Below are 19,794 nucleotides of genomic sequence, written 5' to 3' on the forward strand. Positions count from 1 at the left end.
AGATGGCAGCTCTGCAGATCTCCTGGACCGGGACCTGTGCCAGGAAGGCCGTGGAAGCTGCTTGCGCCCTGGTTGAGTGGGCCATGACCGCTGGGGCCGGAACACCTGCGAGGTCATAACACGCCCGAATGCAGTCTTTAATCCAGGAGAAGATCAGCTATGCCGACACCGGGAGGCCGCTCATCCTTTCTGCCATGGCCATGAACAGCTGTGTGGATTTACGAAAGGGCTTGGTGTGCTCCAAGTAGAACCCCAACGCTCGATGGACATCCAGGGTGTGCAGGCTGTGGTGACTCGGGTCCGCATGGGGTTTGGGGAAAAACACCGGCAGACAAATGTCCTGGCGCAGATGGAATTGTGAGACCACCTTTGGGAGGAACTTGGGGTGTGGGCGGAGCTGCACGTTGTCTTTATGAAATACTGTATATGGGGGCTCTGAGGTGAGTGCCCTCAGCTCAGATATCCTTCTGGCCGAGGTAATGGCCACCAGGAATGCCACCTTCCAGGAAAGGTGGAGGAGGGAGTAGGTGGCAAGTGGCTCGAACGGGGCCCCCCAGGAGCTTAGAAAGGACTAAGTTGAGATTCCATGGAGGGACTGGGGGCGTAAGGGAACACCCTCTCCAGTCCTTTTAAGGAACTGCCCCACCATTCGGTGGGAGAACACTGAGCCCCCTGAAAAGCCTGGGTGGAAGGCGGAAATGGCTGCCAGATGCACCCTGATCGAGGACGGGGCCAGCCCCTGCTGCTTGAGGTGCAGTAAGTACTCTAGAATGGTAGGCACCAGAAGCCTGGCGTGGCTGAACCTGGGGCCCACACCAGCACAAGAACTACTTCTACTTGGCCAAGTAAGTCGCATTGGTAGAGGGCTTCCTACTACCAAGTAGAACCTGCTGCACAGACAGGGAGCACTGGCTCTCCAAAGTGTTCAGCCACAGAGCTTCCACGCCGTCAGATGCAGTGATTGCAGGTTGGGGTGGAGGAGCCGCTCTCTGTGATGAGGTCCTGGTGTAAGGGCAGGGTTACCGGGGCTTCCACCAACAGCTCCAGGAGCATGGTGAACCAGTGCTGGCGAGGCCAGGCCAGGGCGATAAGGATAACCACCGCCCCATCCCTGCGCACCTTGTGCACCAGAGGAAGCGGGGGGAAGACGTATTTAAATTCCCCTCCCCACGGGATCGCGAACGCATCTGCTATTGAGCCTGGGCTGCAGCCCTGGAACAAGCAGAACTGCGGGCACTGGGTGTTGCTCCCAGCGGCAAACAGGTCTACCTGGGGAAACTCCCACTTGCGGAAGAGCGAATACACAACATCCGCTCTGAGCGTCCACTCGTGCATGCGGTACGACCTGCTGAGGTGGTCTGCCAGTTTGTTCCACACCCCTGGGAGACGTGACGCCTCAAGATGAATGGCGTGGGCTATGCAAAAGTTCCAGAGGAGGAGAGCCTCGTGGCAGAGCAGCAAGGAGCGGGCTCCGCCCTGCTTGTTTATGTAAAACATGGCGGTCATGTTGTCCGTCAGAACTGTCACGCTGTGACCACTCAGAGTGGCGTGAAAGGTCTGTCAGGCTAAATGAACCGCCCTGAGCTCCTTCACATTGATATGGAGCGACTGCTCTGCTCCCAACCACAAACCCTGAGGTCTCCCAGGTGAGCACCCTATCCGAGATCTGACACGTCCATCACAAGCGTCAGGTCCGGCTGTTGTTCAGCAAAGGGGATGCCTTCGCAAACCACAGTCTGAGGCAGCCACCACCACAGGGAGTCTAACACATCCCCTGGGGCTGTCACTACCAAGTCCAGGGGGTCCCTGCCCTGGGCAGTGTACATAGACGAGCCACGCCTGCAGCATCCTGAGTTTCAGTCTGGCATGCCTGACCACATGTGTGCATGCTGCCATGTGGCCCAGCAGCCTCAGGCAGCATCTGGCCATTGTAGTGGGAAACTGGCACAGGGAGTTCACTGCTTGCTGGATGGCCAGGAATCATGATACTGGGAGGCTTGCCTTTGCCTGTACCGCATCTAGGACCACCCCTATGAATTCCACTCTCTGCTTTGGAATGAGGGTGGACCTGGGGACGTTGACCAGGAGCCCCAGCGTCCGGAATAGTCTCAGGGCCACCTGCACACGGGACCAAACCTCGTCTTCGGACCAGCCCACCAGGAGCCAGTCGTCAAGGTATGGGTAAACTCAAACCCTCTGCCTCCATAAGGCGGCTGCCACTACCGCCATGCATTTTGTGAATGCCCGTGGGGCCGCAGCTAGGCCAAACAGGAGAACCGTGAACTGGTAATGTTCTTGGTTCACAGCGAAGTGCAGGGAATCGGTGATGCGCCAAGTGGATGGCAATATGAAAGTATGTGTCCTTCATGTTGAGGGAAGCGTACCAGTCTCCTGGATCCAGGGAAGAGATGATGGTGCCCAGAGAGACCATGCGGACCCGGGCCTTGATGAGGAACTTATTGAGCCTTCACAGGTCCAGAATGGGTCAAAGGCCTCCTTTGGCCTTGGGAATGAGGAAGTAGCGGAAGTAGAACCCTTTCCCTAAGTAATAAGGTAATAATTGGAGATATACCAATCTCCTAGAACTGGAAGGGACCTTGAAAGGTCATCGAGTCCAGCCCCCTGCCTTCACTAGCAGGACCAATTTTTGCCCCAGATCCCTAAGTAGCCTCCTCAAGGATTGAACTCACAACCCTGGGTTTAGCAGGCCAATGCTCAAACCACTGAGCTATCCCTCTTAGGTCCTTCAGTACCAACTCTACTGCCCCCACCTCTAGAAGCGTGTGAACCTCCTTTTCCAAGAGGTGCTCGTGAGAAGGGTCCCTGAAGAGGGACGGTGAAGGGAGGTGGGGGGTAGGCAGGGAGGAGAACTGCAGCCTGTAATCACTTCACACCATGTGTAACACCCAGCGGTCTGACGTAATACTGGACCACTCACGGGAGAAGTGGGACAGGTGGTCCAGGAAGCAAGGGGATGGATCCGGAGATTGGTCCGGTACGCTGTCCTCGAGCACACCTTCAAAAGCTTGGTTTAGGGCCGGGCTGAGACTTATGCTGGTCTTGGCTCTGGCCTGGCCTATTGGAGCTATTGTTATATTATTACGCCGCCTCCCGGTACCCCCATTTCGCCTGCATTAGGACTCCTGCATACGACGAGGTTGGTAGTGAGGAGGCTGTGGCTTGAAGGGCTTTCTTTTGGGTCGCCGGGGTGTGCATACCCAGCGACTTGAGTGTGGCCCTCGAGTCCTTGAGGCTATGCATCTTTGCGTCCATCTGGTCTGAAAAGAGCCCAGACCCTTCGAAGGGGAGGTCCTGGAGCAAGTTCTGGACCTCAGGCAACAGACCTGATTCCTGCAGCCATGCCGAGCATCACATGACCACGCCAGATGCGATTGTCCTGGCTGCCGTGTCCGCCGAATCCAGGGACGCCTGGAGAGAGGTCTTTGCTACGGCCTAGCCTTTGTCCATCAGCGCTGTAAACTCCTGTTGGGAACCCTACGGGAGGCTGTCCTTAAACTTCCCCACTGCCACCCAGGAATTGAAGTTATGCCTGTTGAGGATGGCCTGTTGGTTAGCAATCATCAACTGGAGGCCCCCTGAGGAATATACCTTCCTGCCAAACAGGTCCAAGCGCTTCGCTTCCTTGGCCTTAGCTGCCGGGGCCTGCTGCCCATGACACTCTTTCTCGTTTACCGCCGAGACTACCAGGGAACGTGGGCTTGGGTGGCAAAGAAAGAAGTTGTACCCCTTTGACGGGGTGAAGTACTTGCGTTCCACACCTTTGGCTGTTGGAGCGCTGGAGGCTGGGGTCTGCCATATAGCCTTATAGTTCGACTGTATGGTCTTAATAAGCGGAAGCGCTATTCTGGATGGACCCTTTGGGCTCAGGATGTCCACCGTGGAGTCCTCCTGTTCAACTGTCTCCTCGGCCTGTAACCGCAAGTTATGAGCAACCTTATGCAGCAGCATTGGTGGGCTCTGTGGTCTACTGACAGAAGTCCTGATACCGCTATGCCTGCTACCGCTTCATCCGGGGATGAGGAGGTCAGCAGCTGCTCCGCTTCCTTTTGCTGGTCTCTTTGGTCCCCCTCCCCCAAACGAGGGGCATCCAGCTTGGGCTCGGACAGCTGACCCTGGGGCGGCACTGGACTCAGTGACGGTTTTTCCAGTCTCTCGCTCAGCGATGGTGCAGGCGGTCTGGACACCGTGGCTTCCTGAACAGAGGAGCGTGGGTGCGGGGACCGGTACTGGTGCACAGAGTAGCTGGCCCTGGAGGGAGCCCCTTGCCACTGGTGGTAGGCCCAGGGGGTCCAGAAGGGCCAACGTCCCCAGAAGGGCCAGTGTCCCGGCAGTGCCCACTGGGGTTGTCACCCAGCCTGGTGATCTCTGCAGTCCGGTGCCCAGTGCGGGTAACTTTATTGGCCTGAGTTGGTGCCGGACTCTGGTGACGCCGAGTGCAAAGGCCATGGCAGTGCTATCGACCTGTGCTGGCGGGAGATCGATGAGTGGCTTCTCGCCGATCGCAAACGGGAACGGTATTGCTGCTCGCGGGACTGGGACCGGTGTCGGTGCCCCCAAGACCCGGATTGGGACCAGTGATGTCTGGAAGCCTTCGGCAATGGCTGGCTCGCCTTCTCTTGGTCTCTCAAGGGTGTCGGTCTCTGGAGGGTGCCGGAGAGCGTCGGGTCCCTTGCACTAACCCCGTGCGCTGACTCGTCTCCAGTACTGAGGCTTCCCTCTGCGTCAGGGGTAACTGAGAGTCCACAGACTCAATGCTTGACCGGGACCAACGCCAGGAGCGATGCTGGGACGGTGACCTCGAAGGGCGTACCATTGCCAGCTTTCCCCTCGACAACACTGCTGGCCTGGGTGCCGGAGGCTTCTCCCTGAATGGGAGGGGGCTCACCGCTGACAACCCGATGAGGTCCTTCACCGCCTGAAAGGTGTCAGGCGTGGAGGGCTGATCCATTACTCCTCAAGCCCGTCGTCCTCACTGAGTTCACTTAGGATTCGACTCAGAGGGACTTGTGGCGCCGGTACAATGTCCACCCTGCTCTTTCCGGTGTCTGGGCCCTTAGATGGCGCCAGTCTCCATTGTGGGGAACGTCCGCGCCCTTCTTTTGGCTTGGCCTTGGGCCGCACCGGGGAGGATGAGCGGTGCCAGGGCCTACTTTTCTCCGGGGCCGATGGCTTGTGATGCTTGTACGGCACCAGATCTCTTGACGACTCTGGGGCACTCCGCACCGAGGAGGCTGGAGCTGGTGTCAGGCGCTCTGGGCCCGATGGCTGCAGTGCTGCCTCCATCAACAACTGCTTCAAGCGAAAGTCTCTCTCTTTCTTTGTTCTAGGCTTAAACGCTTTGCAAATCTTACACCTCTCTGTTTGGTGTGCTTCCCCCAGGCAACGTAGACAGGAGTCATGGGGGTCACTAAACAGCATAGGCTTGCAGCACGTGGCGTAAGCCTTAAACCCGTGGGCCTGCGGCCTGGGGCGGGTGCTGGAAGCCTCCAAGCACCTAATCTATTAAGTGTCCACACAACAGAATGCTAACGAACTGATAGCAGCTAAGTACTCTAAAGCTAAGGGATTGCTTCTCGTAGGAGAGCAAGAGGTTGTTCCAACGCCGCCACGGATGGTAAGAAGGAACTGGAGGGGGTCAGGCCAGCGGAGGTATATATGCACGGCGCAGTGGCGCTGCTCAGATGGGGGCCCCACCGGCCCGCTGGGTACCGCTAAGGGAAAAGTTTCTGATGCTCGTGCATGCGGCACGCGTACACCTAATGTGGAATGGACATGAACAAGCACTCGAAGAACATTAATTTATGCCCCATTGTAAGCCCATTTTAGAATGCAACCTGAACTATGAAGTCATTACCAACTGATTTAATAACGAAACAATATTAAATGCAATATGTTGAACTGTTGATACATGGATTCTAGCAAAACAAAACAAATGACCAAGAGAGGATTAAGTGCACCTATAAATTTTGATTTGGCTGGAACAATCTTTGGTAACCTCAAAATTAAGGGATCTGCATGACATTTTATTCCACCAAAATAAAAGAAAAAATAAAATTTAAAAAAGATCTAGTTCATAGTCTCAAGGATTTCTGCGCATCAGTTTCTCCGTAGCAGAGCATATAGCATAGGATGGTATATTAGTCTTTGTAGACCAGGGTTATCTATTTAGATATCATGTTAGCAACTCATTACATAAAACTCCTGACCGCACTGGCTGAACTGGGTTATAACAGTTTCACCAGCTAGGCGGGGTGATGCTAATTTGTGTTATACTCAGGTTATACTGTAAAATAAATTATAGCCTGGGTCTTAACATAAGATAACGTGTGGTTGTTAAACATTGTTGTCAGCTCTGTAGAGACAGGGCCTTCAATTTGACAGAGACAAAAAATGATCACTCCCAGTAAATGGTTACTGTACAGCTAATGGCTTACTTTCAGTCTCATTTTTTCTCTTTACAGTTTGTTCCTGAAGGCCTGTCTAAAACAGCATTGTTAACTTCAGTATCTATTTTTAGCATATATTTAAAATAGCCTTTTAATTCAATGGGAAGCTTCCATAATTGTGCTGGCATAGAACTTACTCATGGAAAGGATACAAAAAATAAAAGCAAAAAAGGAGCCCCTTAAAGGAAGCTCACCCCAATGTCATTACCCAACTTATTTGGTGGAAGAGTGGTCAGGGGACTGTCTTTGTGAGATGAAACTCGGGGGAGAGGGAAAGGGGTCTATTGGAGACTATACCACAGGGGGGTAATGCCTGTTATCTGTGGTTTTAAAAAAAAAAAAAAGGAGAGAGCAATAACAAATGTGTAAACAACCCTTGTATATCAGATACGTCAATATATGCTGTTAATAAATATGAAAATATATATATATATTTAAAGCTGTCTTCTCTGGATGCTCCACTAATATTTTTTTTTAAATCTAGGACAAATTTACAGCTCAAGTGAGGTAGCAAATCAATAGTTCAGGTGAGTTCTCTAGCAACAGGAGCCAAATTAAAGCTCTCAGAACTATACTTTCCTCCCATTTTAATTATGTTTTCATAAGGCTTTTCGGGTATCAGAGAGAATATGACATACTGGAGAGTTCAGATTTATCATAGGAGAAAAACAGTAAGGAAAAAAAGTGCCTCTCTCTTACTGGCTAATTGTTTCAGACCCTTATGGTCCAGCTTTAGCACAAATATATTTGGATATGTTATTTTGCATGTGGAAGTTGCACACTCATATTCACACTCAAATTCGCTTTAACAGCAAATCATTTTAGAAAATATGCAAATTTATTTTTTAAAGTGAAAAAGTAAGACAGCATGGCCCTTCCAGCAAGGGTTCTAATTAGTGGTGCTGGAACAATTTTTATAGTGGGGGGTGTTGAAGGTAGAAACCGTGTATTTGGGTTGTTATTTACCACTTCAAGCCAGTGGCTGCAGCAGCACCCCTAGTTCCAACACCTATGGTTCTAATGCTGTATTATCAACCTGTTAAGAGAGGAAAAGGAAATGGCTATTACTGGGATACAGTCCAGTCAGCTTTTGCCAAAAATGTAGGTTTTATAAATAAAGCTTTACAAAATAAAATGCCAATGAAAATGTTTTCATTAATTGTTTTTTCTTAAAATATTTGTGTTTGGATTTAAATCTTCACCAGCATTGTATCTGCATCTGAAAGTGTAATTGACTTTTTTTTTATTTTGTATTCAAGCATTTTAGCATTGTATTAGAGCCTGAAAGTGCAATTGACTCATTTATTTTTATTATACAAATGGAGAGAAAATGTAATAATTACTGTAACAACATAAAGAATAAAAAATGAATGAGAACTGTTTACATTTTCAGCTTTCTATGGTGTTATTTGTAAGATAAGACTTATTTTATATTCAGTATTTGAATTGGACAGTGACCTTTGAAAGAGGTTCTTTGAAGAGCTCCACATTCAAAGATAAAACTTATCTCCATGCCAAGAGAGAAAAAATTGTATATCCCACTGCAGTGAAAGAAGCATGTGTGTGCACACAAATGTGCATGGATATAGATCATGTATATTTACACCTCCCCTACAGCAGTAATTTCCATCTGATTAAATACAGAAATAGGGGGTAAACTGCATTGATTATGCATCTTTGTTCTCCTCCATTGTGCCCATTACTCCTGACCTCCACACTGCCATCTTCAAATAATCTTTCCTTTTCATCAATAATCCCTGCATTTCATTGCCTAAATCTGTGATTTTTCTTATGTTTGTCTAGTTATTTAGGGCCTGAACTTGTTCCCACCAAAATCAATACAAAACTCCCTTTTACTTCAGTGACAACAAGATTGATCCCTTACAATGTAAGCTTTGGGGTGGCAACATCTCTACAGTAGTCTATTTTTGTAAGGCACCATATACATTTATGACACTGTATAAATATTGAGTAGTAACAATCCCTCTCCACTAGGACTTCCAAACCATCATCGTGCCATGACATAAAGCTGCAATATGATAACATATTCTGGGACGTATGAAAGTACATTGTGACTTCTATTGTAAACGTTTTCCCTGTAACACTAATGAAAGAAATGGGATTTTTCTTGCACTATTTAAGTTGTACATAGCACTTGTTTTCAAAAGTACAGTAAAAAGCTGTAGAACCTAAGGGGGACGTATATCTAAGGAAATGCTATTCTGGATTCCCTAAACCCAACTCAAAAAAAAGAAAATCATTCTGTTGCTAACTTACCATCCCTTCATAGGTAAGATCCCTCTCACTCACCCCATCACAAAAAATTACCCAACATGTGGCTTTCAAAACATACTATTGTAAAGCAGTGTGTTTTTTATGTCACTCAACAAGCACCTCTCCAACAATGTAAAGGTATTGGACTCTGAAGGGAAAACCAATCCAGTCTTCTGGAAGGAAAAAATGGAGCCTCAGGATGGAACAAGAGCCATTATAAAGTGGGCAGTAGAAGATTCTACTGTATATCAGTCACAACACAAGCTGCATGCATTTACTTAACACCCAACAATTTTGATTACCACATGGAGATGCTGAACTGGTGCCTCGACATTTCCCTCTTTTGTTTTCCTGGGTTTCAGCAAGGTAACTTCTTACCATTAAAGACTGCCAATAAACTAGAACCCTCCTCCTGCCTTTTTAAGCTTCTACAATTACCATTCAATTTCACAGTACTGTAAGTTGACTTCAACCCTTGCTTAGTTTTAAATTTATTTTGATGTATCAGGCCCACTGACTAGTCACTTATATAACCGAATATCTGGAGCTTTAAACTGTGCCTATATGCTTTTTCCATTATGTTACCTACATAAGCACAACATTAGAAGCAAGTCTATTAATTCCTTTCTGAGATAAGAGAGATCTGGCAAATATCAGGTGGAGTTCATATTGGCCTTAGCAAGGCTAATCAATCCTGTGTGCATTCTGCCAGGACCTTCTTATATTGAAGAAAACTGAAATAGGAGGTCTCTGAAGATTCCATAGTACATTTAGGACTACAAGGGTCATTATCCCTCTTTTGCAGATGGCAAACATCACTTCTGTTCTACTTCAGTTAAACCTGAGAAGCCTTTTTGTTAAATGACTAAAACTTAAAAATTTTAATTGTTACAAAGCAGAGAAGTCCATTAATCGGGTCTTACGAATAGCACAGAAAAGCAGGAAGGGCCATACATACAGGAAGAGATCAATGGTCCATATAGTTAGGAATCCTCTCTCCAGCAGTGGCTGAAGCCACATGCTTCAAGGGAAGACCAAAAACTCTATAATATACCTGACCTGCTGTTCAAAATTATACCATGAGGGGAAAACTCCTTCCAGACCCCAGCTGGCAATTATCTTATTCCCAAAAGACAGAAGGTTGATAGGCTCTTGTAATTTTTATTCTAGCCACTGCAGTGTAACTGCAAATGCTGTTCTTATTCATATCTATCTACCCTTCCACCCACCCACCCACCCCCTTTTTTTTTTTTGGTGTAACTAAACCTCAGTAACATCTTGCAACAACAAATTTCTTGGATTAATTGTATGCTGTTTAAAATACGACTTTCTATCCCATTTAAATGTTTTGCCTTTAGTTTTCAGTTTGCCTTTGTATTATAGGAAAGAACAAATGAAAGCACCAGATGGGCCTTCACCACACTATGCAGTATTTTATATCCATTGACCTTTCCAAACTAAGGCATTGATCCTGCAAGCTGTTCTGAGATGACAAGCCGCTGTTCTTGCACTGACTGAGTCCTACGGACTTTAGGGAAGCTCTATGCAGACAAAGATTGGGCTGCACGGAACAGCCTGCAGAACTAAATAGCCTAATCCTTTAATATTTCTCTCATACCTCAACAGGATATCATACAGCAAATATTATGATATTTAGCTCGCTGATTTTAAGCTGAGTGTATTTACCCCATCACAATGACTGGACCTTTCATTCTTTTTGATAACTTCATTTGTTCAACTTCAGCATAAAATAACAAAGTCAATGTAGTCATTCTTTTTTATTTCAATGGAGTCTGACACACCAATGGTACACTTCCACAGCTCTAGAAGCAAAGAGAGAGTAACCTGATTTTACATTTTGGGTACAGGAAGAACAAATCAACATTGCTTAATAGTAGGCCATAGAGTTAATTTCTGCAAGCACTGCTTCCAACCCAAACCTACTTGCTGATGAGGCAGATAGAATTGATTTTCTGTATATTTCCTTTGACCAAATATACATAAGACTAACCTTACAGAAAACAAATATACCTGCTCACTCACTGCTAAGGCTGGCACCACAAACTATTTCCAACTCTTAGCTGCAGGCATTGCTTATTGTTTTAAAGCCTCCTAATATATCTTCAGGCTAAATATTTCTGAAATGCACCTACCAAAATAAGAAGGCAATAAAATAAGTACAATGGCAATAGCAGCTGTATTGTCCAAGCCAACTGGTTTAGAAGCAGTACAATATACTGCCATTTACAAAACCAGAAGCAACTTTAGCACCTGGTCCATTACTGTAAAGATGATGAGCTTGGGCTTGTGAGTGGGAATGAAGGAAAACATCAGAGCATTCCACTCCTACTCTGTTAACCAACTTATGGAATAGTTCTGAAGTTGGTGTCACCAAAGAATTAACTTCTGTCCACTTTACAAAAAAAAAAAAAGGCACTACTATAGAGGAGAACCAGGATAAAACAGTAGCTGCAGAATCAAGGGCTAAGATTTTTTTTTTTTTAACTTCACTTCAGAACTGGGACCAGATATTCAACTGACAACAAAGAAACAATTTAAATTACGAGGTTATAAAATTATAAAGGAAGAAGCAAATAAAAGGTTAACCAAAAGGTAATTAGGATATGTTTAAGCAGCCCCATGCAATTAGTCCAAGCATACAACTCTGAACACTTAACTGGAATGATTCCCAAATCAATAACTAAATAAAATTGAGTTATTTGGGGCAGGTATTGTCTCTTATTTGTTTATATTTATTACATCTTGAACAATAAGGCTGAGGCCTCTAGGCACTATTGTGATACAAATAAATACATGTTTTATAACAAGATAGTTGCAAATAATTTTCTCCTTTATTTACCTGCCCAGCTTGAGTTCAGGTCTCTAGGGTTTTCCTATAAGACCAGACTATATACAGACTGGGAAGAGAGGGTCATTGCACTTCCCTTCCCTGAGCATAATAATATTACCATCAGCTACTGGAGGGGAAACAGAATCTTTCAGCCAAGTTGTATAGCAGGTAAATCAGCCTTCTACTACAACAAACCCACCATCTTGTTTGTCTTTTCTTATCTTTTATTTTTCCTCTTTTTACGTGCCTTACACATGTGTATAGTGTTTCCATGGCCTACTGAGTACAGAAATCTTACTAATTAAACACAAACTCAATTTCGGAAAATGCTGCCTTCTACTGTTCATGCAGCACATACCTTTATTTTACTTAGAATTTTAAATTGGTACAGTTACAGTGACTAGAAAAGTATAATGCACTGGTTATTTCTTGAAACAGGTAGATCCACCTTGTTTGACAATACTGTGAAGCCCTGATCTGGTCTCAGGCAATGCCCACCAAGTGTTAATGTAAACCTGTACAAAAGATAACCAGAGTAAAAGCATAATTCAGAAGGAAGATATGTCAAGGAGTCTAACTCTCAGTGAATGGATTAAGGCAAATGTGGCTGGGTGAGTGATAAAGGATACTTGCTTGCAAATTGCTTTCGCTCAGTTTCAGAGTAAAAGAGCAAACTGGAGTAGTACTTTTTTGGGAGAGATGGGGGGGGAGGAAGGAGCAATAAATAACTCAAGTTAAATAAATCTCAATCTCACCTGCAACATAAACTCCAGCTAAATACTCAGTAGAACCCAGACATTTTGAACCTTTTAATTACAGTTCCTTTAAACTCAGCTGGAGAGAAGCAGCCATCCAAATACAGCACAATAACTTAGCCCCTTTCTGCCTCACCCTGAACTGCTGATAGCCTACACTCCCAGAAAGTCTTCATCCTCCTAACCAATGGAAATCCTTTGCTGCAAATGAATGAGAAATTGTATGTATTTACATCAAGTGAGTGTCTCCCAACTTGCAAAAAATCATGTCCTTAAATTAGCATTTCTCAGTATTGCTAATTTCCACACTCCCACCCACTTTAGGATCCACTTTTGTCCATGCCTCTAGCAATATTTCACTGAGCTCAGTACAGGTGTAATATGCATCAACTCCCATAGGGGAAGGGAAATGATAGACAAGAACCTATTCCGATACCTCAAAGGTTAACTTTCAGATCCTCTGGCAATGTGCTCTGAGATCAGTGCAGAAGCAACATGCTCCAGCTCCTATAAAAGTGGAGGGGGAGGAAGACAACACTTTGAACTATAAACACTTGCCTCACAGTCCACTGTCTTTCACATCTGGTACAAACTATCTCAGGACTCATTCCTGATCTTCTTTCTGGCAAGATATTATAAATGCAGGAGTAACAGATTTTCACTTATTCCATCCCTTAAACCTAGAAAAATATCTCTTATTCTAGAAGGGTATGGCAAGCACTATATATAGCAATAGTGAAAAACTGATAGTTAAAAGCCAAGGCCCTGCAGGGCCTCACATATTATTTGCAAACCAAAGATATTATATTAGAAATTAACATTACTTACTTACTTTCTGATAAAGTATATGATACTGAATAGGTCTGTTCCCGGATTCCTCCTGCAGCTGTATCGTGAGATGTGTTGGATGCTAATTCTTGTTTTCTGAAACAAAATCAACTAGTAAATAATCCTGCACTGGCAGGGAAGGGTGAACAAAATCTTTTAACAGGGCTCATTCATTTCTTACTTCTGTGAAACCATATTGGTGTATTTAATATACTAGTTTCTCAGTTTGATCCATTAAAACTGGATTTTTCAAAGGGGAGCAGATGACTCAAGGACTAGGAATGACTTTAGGAGGCTTTCACATATAGGTTACTGGTTCAAATGCAAATCAGGATTTTAATTGCTAAAAATTTCATTTCAGTTTGTTACCTCCATGAAATGAATTTCTAGTCTCAATCTACTTTCTAGTGGATACATTTCTATGTAACAAACCAGCATCATAATTGGCCCTTTTAGTGGCAGTCTCAACATAGAAGTCTAAGACTGAATTGGTACTGCATGTCACGATTAAGACATATTGAGGGAAGGGAGGAAACCTTGCACTACCACTAATCCACTTGTAACCTCTGTAAATGCATATAAGGTTGTTCATTTTCAATACCAATTCCATTTTAGGCCTCTACTGAAACTACCAATAGGGGGCCAATGGTCATGCTGAGTTGAGAAATGGGGACTCCACTGGAAACTGTCCTGAGTCTAAACATTAATTTTACATCTCTCTGTCCCCTCTGTAAATTTTTTTTCACTACCTCCTGAAACTGAATCCATGTGACTGAACATTTGTCCAAGTCCTGTGAGGATTTGCTTGTGGGATTGGGGCCTATGTCATTAAAATCTTGGGCCACATATAAACTAACTTAAAAAACACTCTCCCTTTTTAAAAAAGTGATGATATATGTAGTTTTAACTGTATAATTGTCTTTGAAAATGTTACTTGAGAAATGTTAAATAGGATCTTATTCCTCAGGCATAGAATTAACATTTATCAGTATAGATAGATATTAGGAAGAAAAATCTAGAGCCCCATTCTACAAATGCTTGTGGACATGTGTAAATTAATCCCCACATACTCCAGTAGAGCTCAGTATCGCTGCTCATGTGAATGGTTACATGTGTGATTAAGTGTTTGCGGGTTTTGGACTTATGCCACTTCTCATTCACAAGTGTGAGGAAAACGGTTAGGTGCAGGATATTAAGATGAATGAAGAATATCAGTTTCATATAGCTTTATCATATTTGATTGCACAATGTCTATGATAATAAAAGATAACCGTGTAAATGTTAATAGTAACACTGTAGTTCTGCATGGCTTAAATTAAGTACAAGGTTGTTCAAATGCGAAGATGGTCAGAAAAGTTAGGCTACAATACTAGAAAAAATTCTGCCAGGATAAACCCTGAGCTGGCACAGGACCCAGTGAAATCAATTGGCCTTTGTGCTAGTGTACAGACTTGAGTGTGCTGAAGCAGAAGGGCCTATACTGGCAAAAATGTCTCCTCCTTAATCATTTGATTCCTTTGTCTGTCAAATATCAGCACATACATTAAAGAAAAATACGGGTTTCTTTTCCTGTTTTTCTTTTTAGAACCAATACAACTAACAAAGAGCAATATATATGTTAGATGATGCTTGAGACAGAATAGAAAATTGTCCGTTAAATTCTGCTAATGCATTCTTTATTAATAGGGATAATGCCATGGGCAGAGAGTGTTGTATGTAAATTAATATTTAGATCTTATCCTAAATTTGCAGTACTTGGCAGTTAGAAAAAATCCATCTTTTTATTTGCAAACTAGATCCAATGACAGAAAGTATACAGAATCCCATAACATAATTTACCATGGGAAAATGTTACTGATTGTTTTACTAGATCAGAACAATTTCAGTATTAGTCCTTTCTGCTTACTCATAGCAGAATATGACCAATTGCTATTGTATCAAGTAAAAGTGTCTCAGAAAAACTGTGCTCATTCTGCTTACTATGGCAATAATAGCAACCTCATCTCTGCTCAGACCAGAAACAAGAACTTTATTTTTAAGCCAATCTACTAGTTGCTTTTGACGCTAAAAATTAATTACTTTCACAAGACACTTTAAAACAGTTACTGTATTCAGTTTAGTTGAACAAATAATTTATAATTAATATATTGCAAAAGTTCAGCCTCTTCTTCCATTAGCAGAAAATCTGCAAGTGGATCATTTTCTTCAGATATATTCAATACTCCCAGTCTCAAGTGCTCAAAAAATCATAATTTAGACACCCCCCATTTAATTACTTTAACTTAAATCATTTTAAAATAATAAATGTTAGGTCTTTTTATTTGCTTTCTTTGTTTGAGCCATTGGGGTTCGCCTTTTCCAACTTTTTCCTCTACAATCATAGATGTTTAAAAAAAACCCTCCATGAAACCTGAAATTCTTACACCTGAAGGACCTGGGTCTTTAAGAAAAAACACCAAACATCACAAGACTTGTGATTAAATTACAAGAACTGGTAACACAAGTTTGCAAATTTTTTCACTGTAAATTGATCATGATTTATAAACAGATCACAGAGTGCCTGATTTTGGTTAGTTTGGACAAGCAACATGTTTCTGTTTCCCAAACAAATGAACATACAAGTATTTGTGAAGTGCATACCTGTCAGCGTAAATATAAAATTCAGTTTCTCTGGCTACATATGCCTGAAACTTAGACACGGACCAAAAATGGGGCATGAACATGTCCAAATTGAATTTATTTGAAAATGTAGTGGAATATTCACAGGAATATCACTCAGTTTTAGTAATAAGGCATTTCAGGGATCCAAAATAAGTACTTTTATATTAATTGGAATGTATGCAACATTTGATAAGTAACAAACAATGGAAAAAGGATACTAACTTTAGGACTGCTGAAGAGATTTTCTCCTCTACAAGTACTTATTTGAAAATTTTCACTCCCCACTTAAATTCACAATTGGATTCATATGGGTGAAGCTTGCACCCGCCCACAGGTTCACTGAAGTCAGTTCAAGTTCAGAATGCACTGAAAGGCTTCACCCACATGGATTTGATTATAGGATGGGACCAAAATTTTTTTTATTTCCCTGTCACCTGAATACTTTCAGGTTACTGATGAAGTATCCTTCACTCAGGCCTCTCTCTAGGATGCCCTTTCAAGACTCCGTTGTTTGCTTCTTAGTCAACTGACAATGATTTTCCTTAGTTCAGTATGGGAAGTTCCAGAATGTTCTCTCTGAGTTATTGTCCAACACAACAGCCCATGAAAACTCTTCAAAGTTTCAATGAACTTTTGACTAGTTGGAAAAAAAAACCTGACATCTCAATGAGAGTTCCTCCCTAAATTTGAGAAAAATAAGAGTTTCACAATTCAGACACCCTGCTACCCCATTTTTCAACCATGTCTGCCTGAGTGTCAACAACAGCACCAACGATGGAAGCCCAGCCGCTTAGCCCAGCCAAGAAGAGCTGCCTGCTGTAAAAAGCTGTTGTATCTTTGTAAATGCTGCGGGGCTGCTTGTTTTAAGACAGAACGTGGCTGTCTGGGAACCTGAGCTCGGCTCCGCGTGGGAGGCACCTCCCACAGTAAGGAAGAGCGCTAAGGCCACTCAGCTCATGAGTGTCACGCAGTCCGAGAGCCACCCAGCCTCTGAGGTGGCCCCACCCGGCTGCGATTACGATAGCTCAGTGCATGTTGAAACCTGCCTTCTCCATGGAGCCGCCTCCCACTGGGATGGGTCTGTCAGCTCCAGAAGGGGCACCCCAACATAGGGGTCAGGATGGAGCGGTGCCTACTGGGACCTGTCGCCTCCATGGAGCCACCGGTTGCTAGCACTGAGGTGAAGCAGCCCGCGCTGAGGCCTGCCGCAGCCACACCAACACAAGAAGCAGCGCGCGCGCTCAGAGCCCCACCCACAAAAGGGAGGTAACCTTTAGCGACCGCTCCAACCCCCCTGAAGGGTCGTCTTAGGTGTCTTCTGTAAGCCCCACCCACTGCAGGTGGGGTCACAGTGGTCCCACCCTCTGACTCATTTCATTAGCTGGAGTCAATATCACTCAATCCCGACAGCCGTTCTGAGAATCTAACGGCGTTTTATGACCCGCTCTCTCTCTGGAAGCCACACCTCCAGGTGGCACAGCGATTAACCGGCAAGGCTGTCAATCATAGGTCTCCTGGAATGTGACTGGCTGAGTCTGGCTTGTAGGCGGGTAATTGTGGGGACAGCGGTGTTTACTGTGCGTGAGGTGAGGAGGCTGTTGAGAAAGAAGAACCGTCCCTTTTCTGGAGCCGGACCACTGCCTAGGCCTTTGGGGGCTACCACCACCATGGGGCTCCGGAGGAAGAACAAGAGCCCGCCCGTGCTAAGCCATGAATTCGTGATCCAGAACCATGCGGACGCCGTGTCCTGCCTGGCTATGGGCCTCCTGCTGGGGCTTATGTTCGAGGTACGGGGGTTGGGGGCTTTGCCTGCGGCTGCCGAGCGGACAATACCCGCCCCAGCCGAGCCGTGCCGGCACTTCCGAGCTGCCCCAGCCCTGCAGTTCTCTGGGCAGCGACCGAGCCTCATCCCTACCCTCTCTCACTACTGGTCACGCCCCTGCTTCTCCAGCGCCTCACATTGTGACACACCCCGGCTCTTATCTCCCCCATAGTGGGGCAGGCTGCCGCACTGTCATTGCTGTCGCCCCCCCCGCGGACCCTCCATGCTCTCTCGTTCCCTTCTGCTCCATCTGCCAGACCCCATATCATACGCCCCAATTGCATCTGACTCTCCTCCCCTAGTCCTCGCCCTGCCCTCCTGGATCCCATTGCCACACACCTTTCGCATCTGCTTCACCCGTATTCCTTCCCAACAAGCCCCTCATTCCCATCTCTCCTCCTGGAGCCAAATCTGCCCTTTCTCTTAGGCTTGGTTTGTCCTTTTTCTTTAAAACTTTCCAGTGGTGGAAACATGAGTAAGAGTGCTATTGTAGATAGAGCTCCATGTGAACACTGTTGTTTTAACCACCATATTGTCTTGACCTGTTCTGAGCAGGGTTGGATGACATTGCAGTTAAAATGCTACTGGCAGTCCACCTCTATTTTTGCTGCTTCTGTTGCTCTCACTGACTCAGGTCTACCAATGATGAGGAATCTGAGGAAAAATGCTAGTGTAGACACAGCCTTAGACTTGTCTCAAAATCCCTCCTCTCTTATGTATTTTAAAGTTCTGTTAATAAAGTTAGATTTCCTAATTAAATGAAGAGGTCACCTTTTCATCAACCTCTTTTTGGTGCCTTGGTTGAATCTTCTAGGCTTTGTTCTCTGGAATAAAATTGTTGTGACATGATGCTGTATGTGTACATTTGTGTCAGTCTGGAAGATGATTAGTTTGATTTTACTGCCTCTCTCAAGAATGGGACTACCCAATGAAGCAAATAAGGCAGATTGTTTGCCTTTTGTTTGGGGTTTTATGGAGATAGGTGAGAAGGGGAATTGATAGGACCGTGGAGGGAGACATGGTTTTCCAAGCTGTGACAACTGATGTCGGGGAGAGGTGGTAAGTATCTTAACTGAAACAATCTCAACATTACTCATCACTTGAGCAAGATTTAAAATAAAACTACTTAAAGATGAGACAACGCTTTGAAATATTTGGTTGAAAGGTACTTTATACTGCTAAGTAATATTATCTTCAAGGGTTCGTTCTTCTTTACTGCTATGCTAGTCCTGTAGACTTCAGGGCATTATTATGCTGGAAGAGGGTGGAGAATGGAGTCCTGATAATCAAATAATGTCCCTCTAAATGAATGACAGGTGCTGAGTTGGGTGATACTGTAGTCTGCTGCATCAGAAGTGGTACAAATTGAAGGGGATATATGATGCAGAACTTGAATGCTGGGATAGAAAGTGCAGTTGTGGAGAATCAGTACTTACAGCAGGAGACTGGAGGTGGGGAAAGAGAAGAACCGTTCAGATGACAAACTTGGATTCTCCTATGAGGACTAATGGTTTTTTATTTTTTAATGTGAATCCCAGTAATATGAGATAAAGTGAATGCATTGGTCAAAAGTTAGAATTCTAGATCACATAAATTAAAGCTCTGGGATCAAAGTGTGGGAGAGAGGGGAGTTTTTTGTTTGGGTTTTTTAGTCTTAAGTACCAGTTTTAAAGAGACTTTTTTTTTATCAGCCAAAAAATAAACTTTGTGAAATTGTGTTTGTAAGTCCTTACTTGTTCAAATGCAATAAAGTCTTGTGTAAACACAAAAGTTTACAGACCTTGTAGCATTGACACAGTTATACTGATATAGCTTATTCCTGTACAAGAAGGAGAATAAGCAGTATAAGCACTTCTACACCAGTATAATTGCATCAGTAGTGAGGTTAAACCAGTTTTAACTATATCCATAAAATATCACACCCCTAACTGACCTAGCTATACCAATACAAAACCTCTAAGTGTAGATCAGCCCTAAGTGTAGTTTGTGCTGGGAATAATCAGCTGCATTCAGTGAACAATATTTTCTGATATGTCCTCCTATCTGATGCAGAATAGTGGTATTGCAGTCAGTTCAAATTATACAAAATAGGCAAAGATACAATGATCCTATGTAGCAAGATAACTTTTACATAGC

General features: G+C 44.4%; 2 protein-coding genes across 17 annotated transcripts in view; one reads left to right on the top strand and one right to left on the bottom strand.

Annotated features, from left to right (window-relative positions):
- ZMYND8 (zinc finger MYND-type containing 8) overlaps positions 1–17,430 on the bottom strand; it is a 152,818-nt gene extending 135,388 nt beyond the window's left edge. For 2 of the 11 annotated variants that reach the window (XM_039498982.1, XM_039498972.1), the window contains exons 1-3: positions 17,302–17,409; positions 15,501–15,615; positions 13,180–13,271 (exon numbers count right to left, since the gene is read on the bottom strand). In XM_039498982.1, the coding sequence (XP_039354916.1) occupies positions 13,180–13,271; positions 15,501–15,518 (110 nt within the window). In that variant the 5' untranslated portion in view covers positions 15,519–15,615; positions 17,302–17,409. Of the gene's footprint in view, positions 1–10,427; positions 10,565–13,175; positions 13,272–15,500; positions 15,616–15,815; positions 16,034–16,882; positions 17,243–17,301 lie in introns of those variants that run through there. The other 9 variants (XM_039498984.1, XM_039498976.1, XM_039498977.1 and 6 more) reach the window with 8 other exon arrangements.
- A 51-nt stretch (positions 17,431–17,481) lies between these two features.
- Positions 17,482–19,794, top strand: part of LOC120380998 (translocating chain-associated membrane protein 1-like) — a 64,267-nt gene continuing 61,954 nt past the window's right edge. For 4 of the 6 annotated variants that reach the window (XM_039498994.1, XM_039498995.1, XM_039498997.1 and 1 more), the window contains exon 1: positions 17,491–17,623. In XM_039498994.1, the coding sequence (XP_039354928.1) occupies positions 17,568–17,623 (56 nt within the window). In that variant the 5' untranslated portion in view covers positions 17,491–17,567. Of the gene's footprint in view, positions 17,624–19,794 lie in introns of all 6 variants that reach the window. The other 2 variants (XM_039498996.1, XM_039498998.1) reach the window with 1 other exon arrangement.

This window comes from Mauremys reevesii, linkage group 13 (genome assembly GCF_016161935.1).
Source record: "Mauremys reevesii isolate NIE-2019 linkage group 13, ASM1616193v1, whole genome shotgun sequence".
Lineage (NCBI taxonomy): Eukaryota > Metazoa > Chordata > Testudines > Geoemydidae > Mauremys > Mauremys reevesii.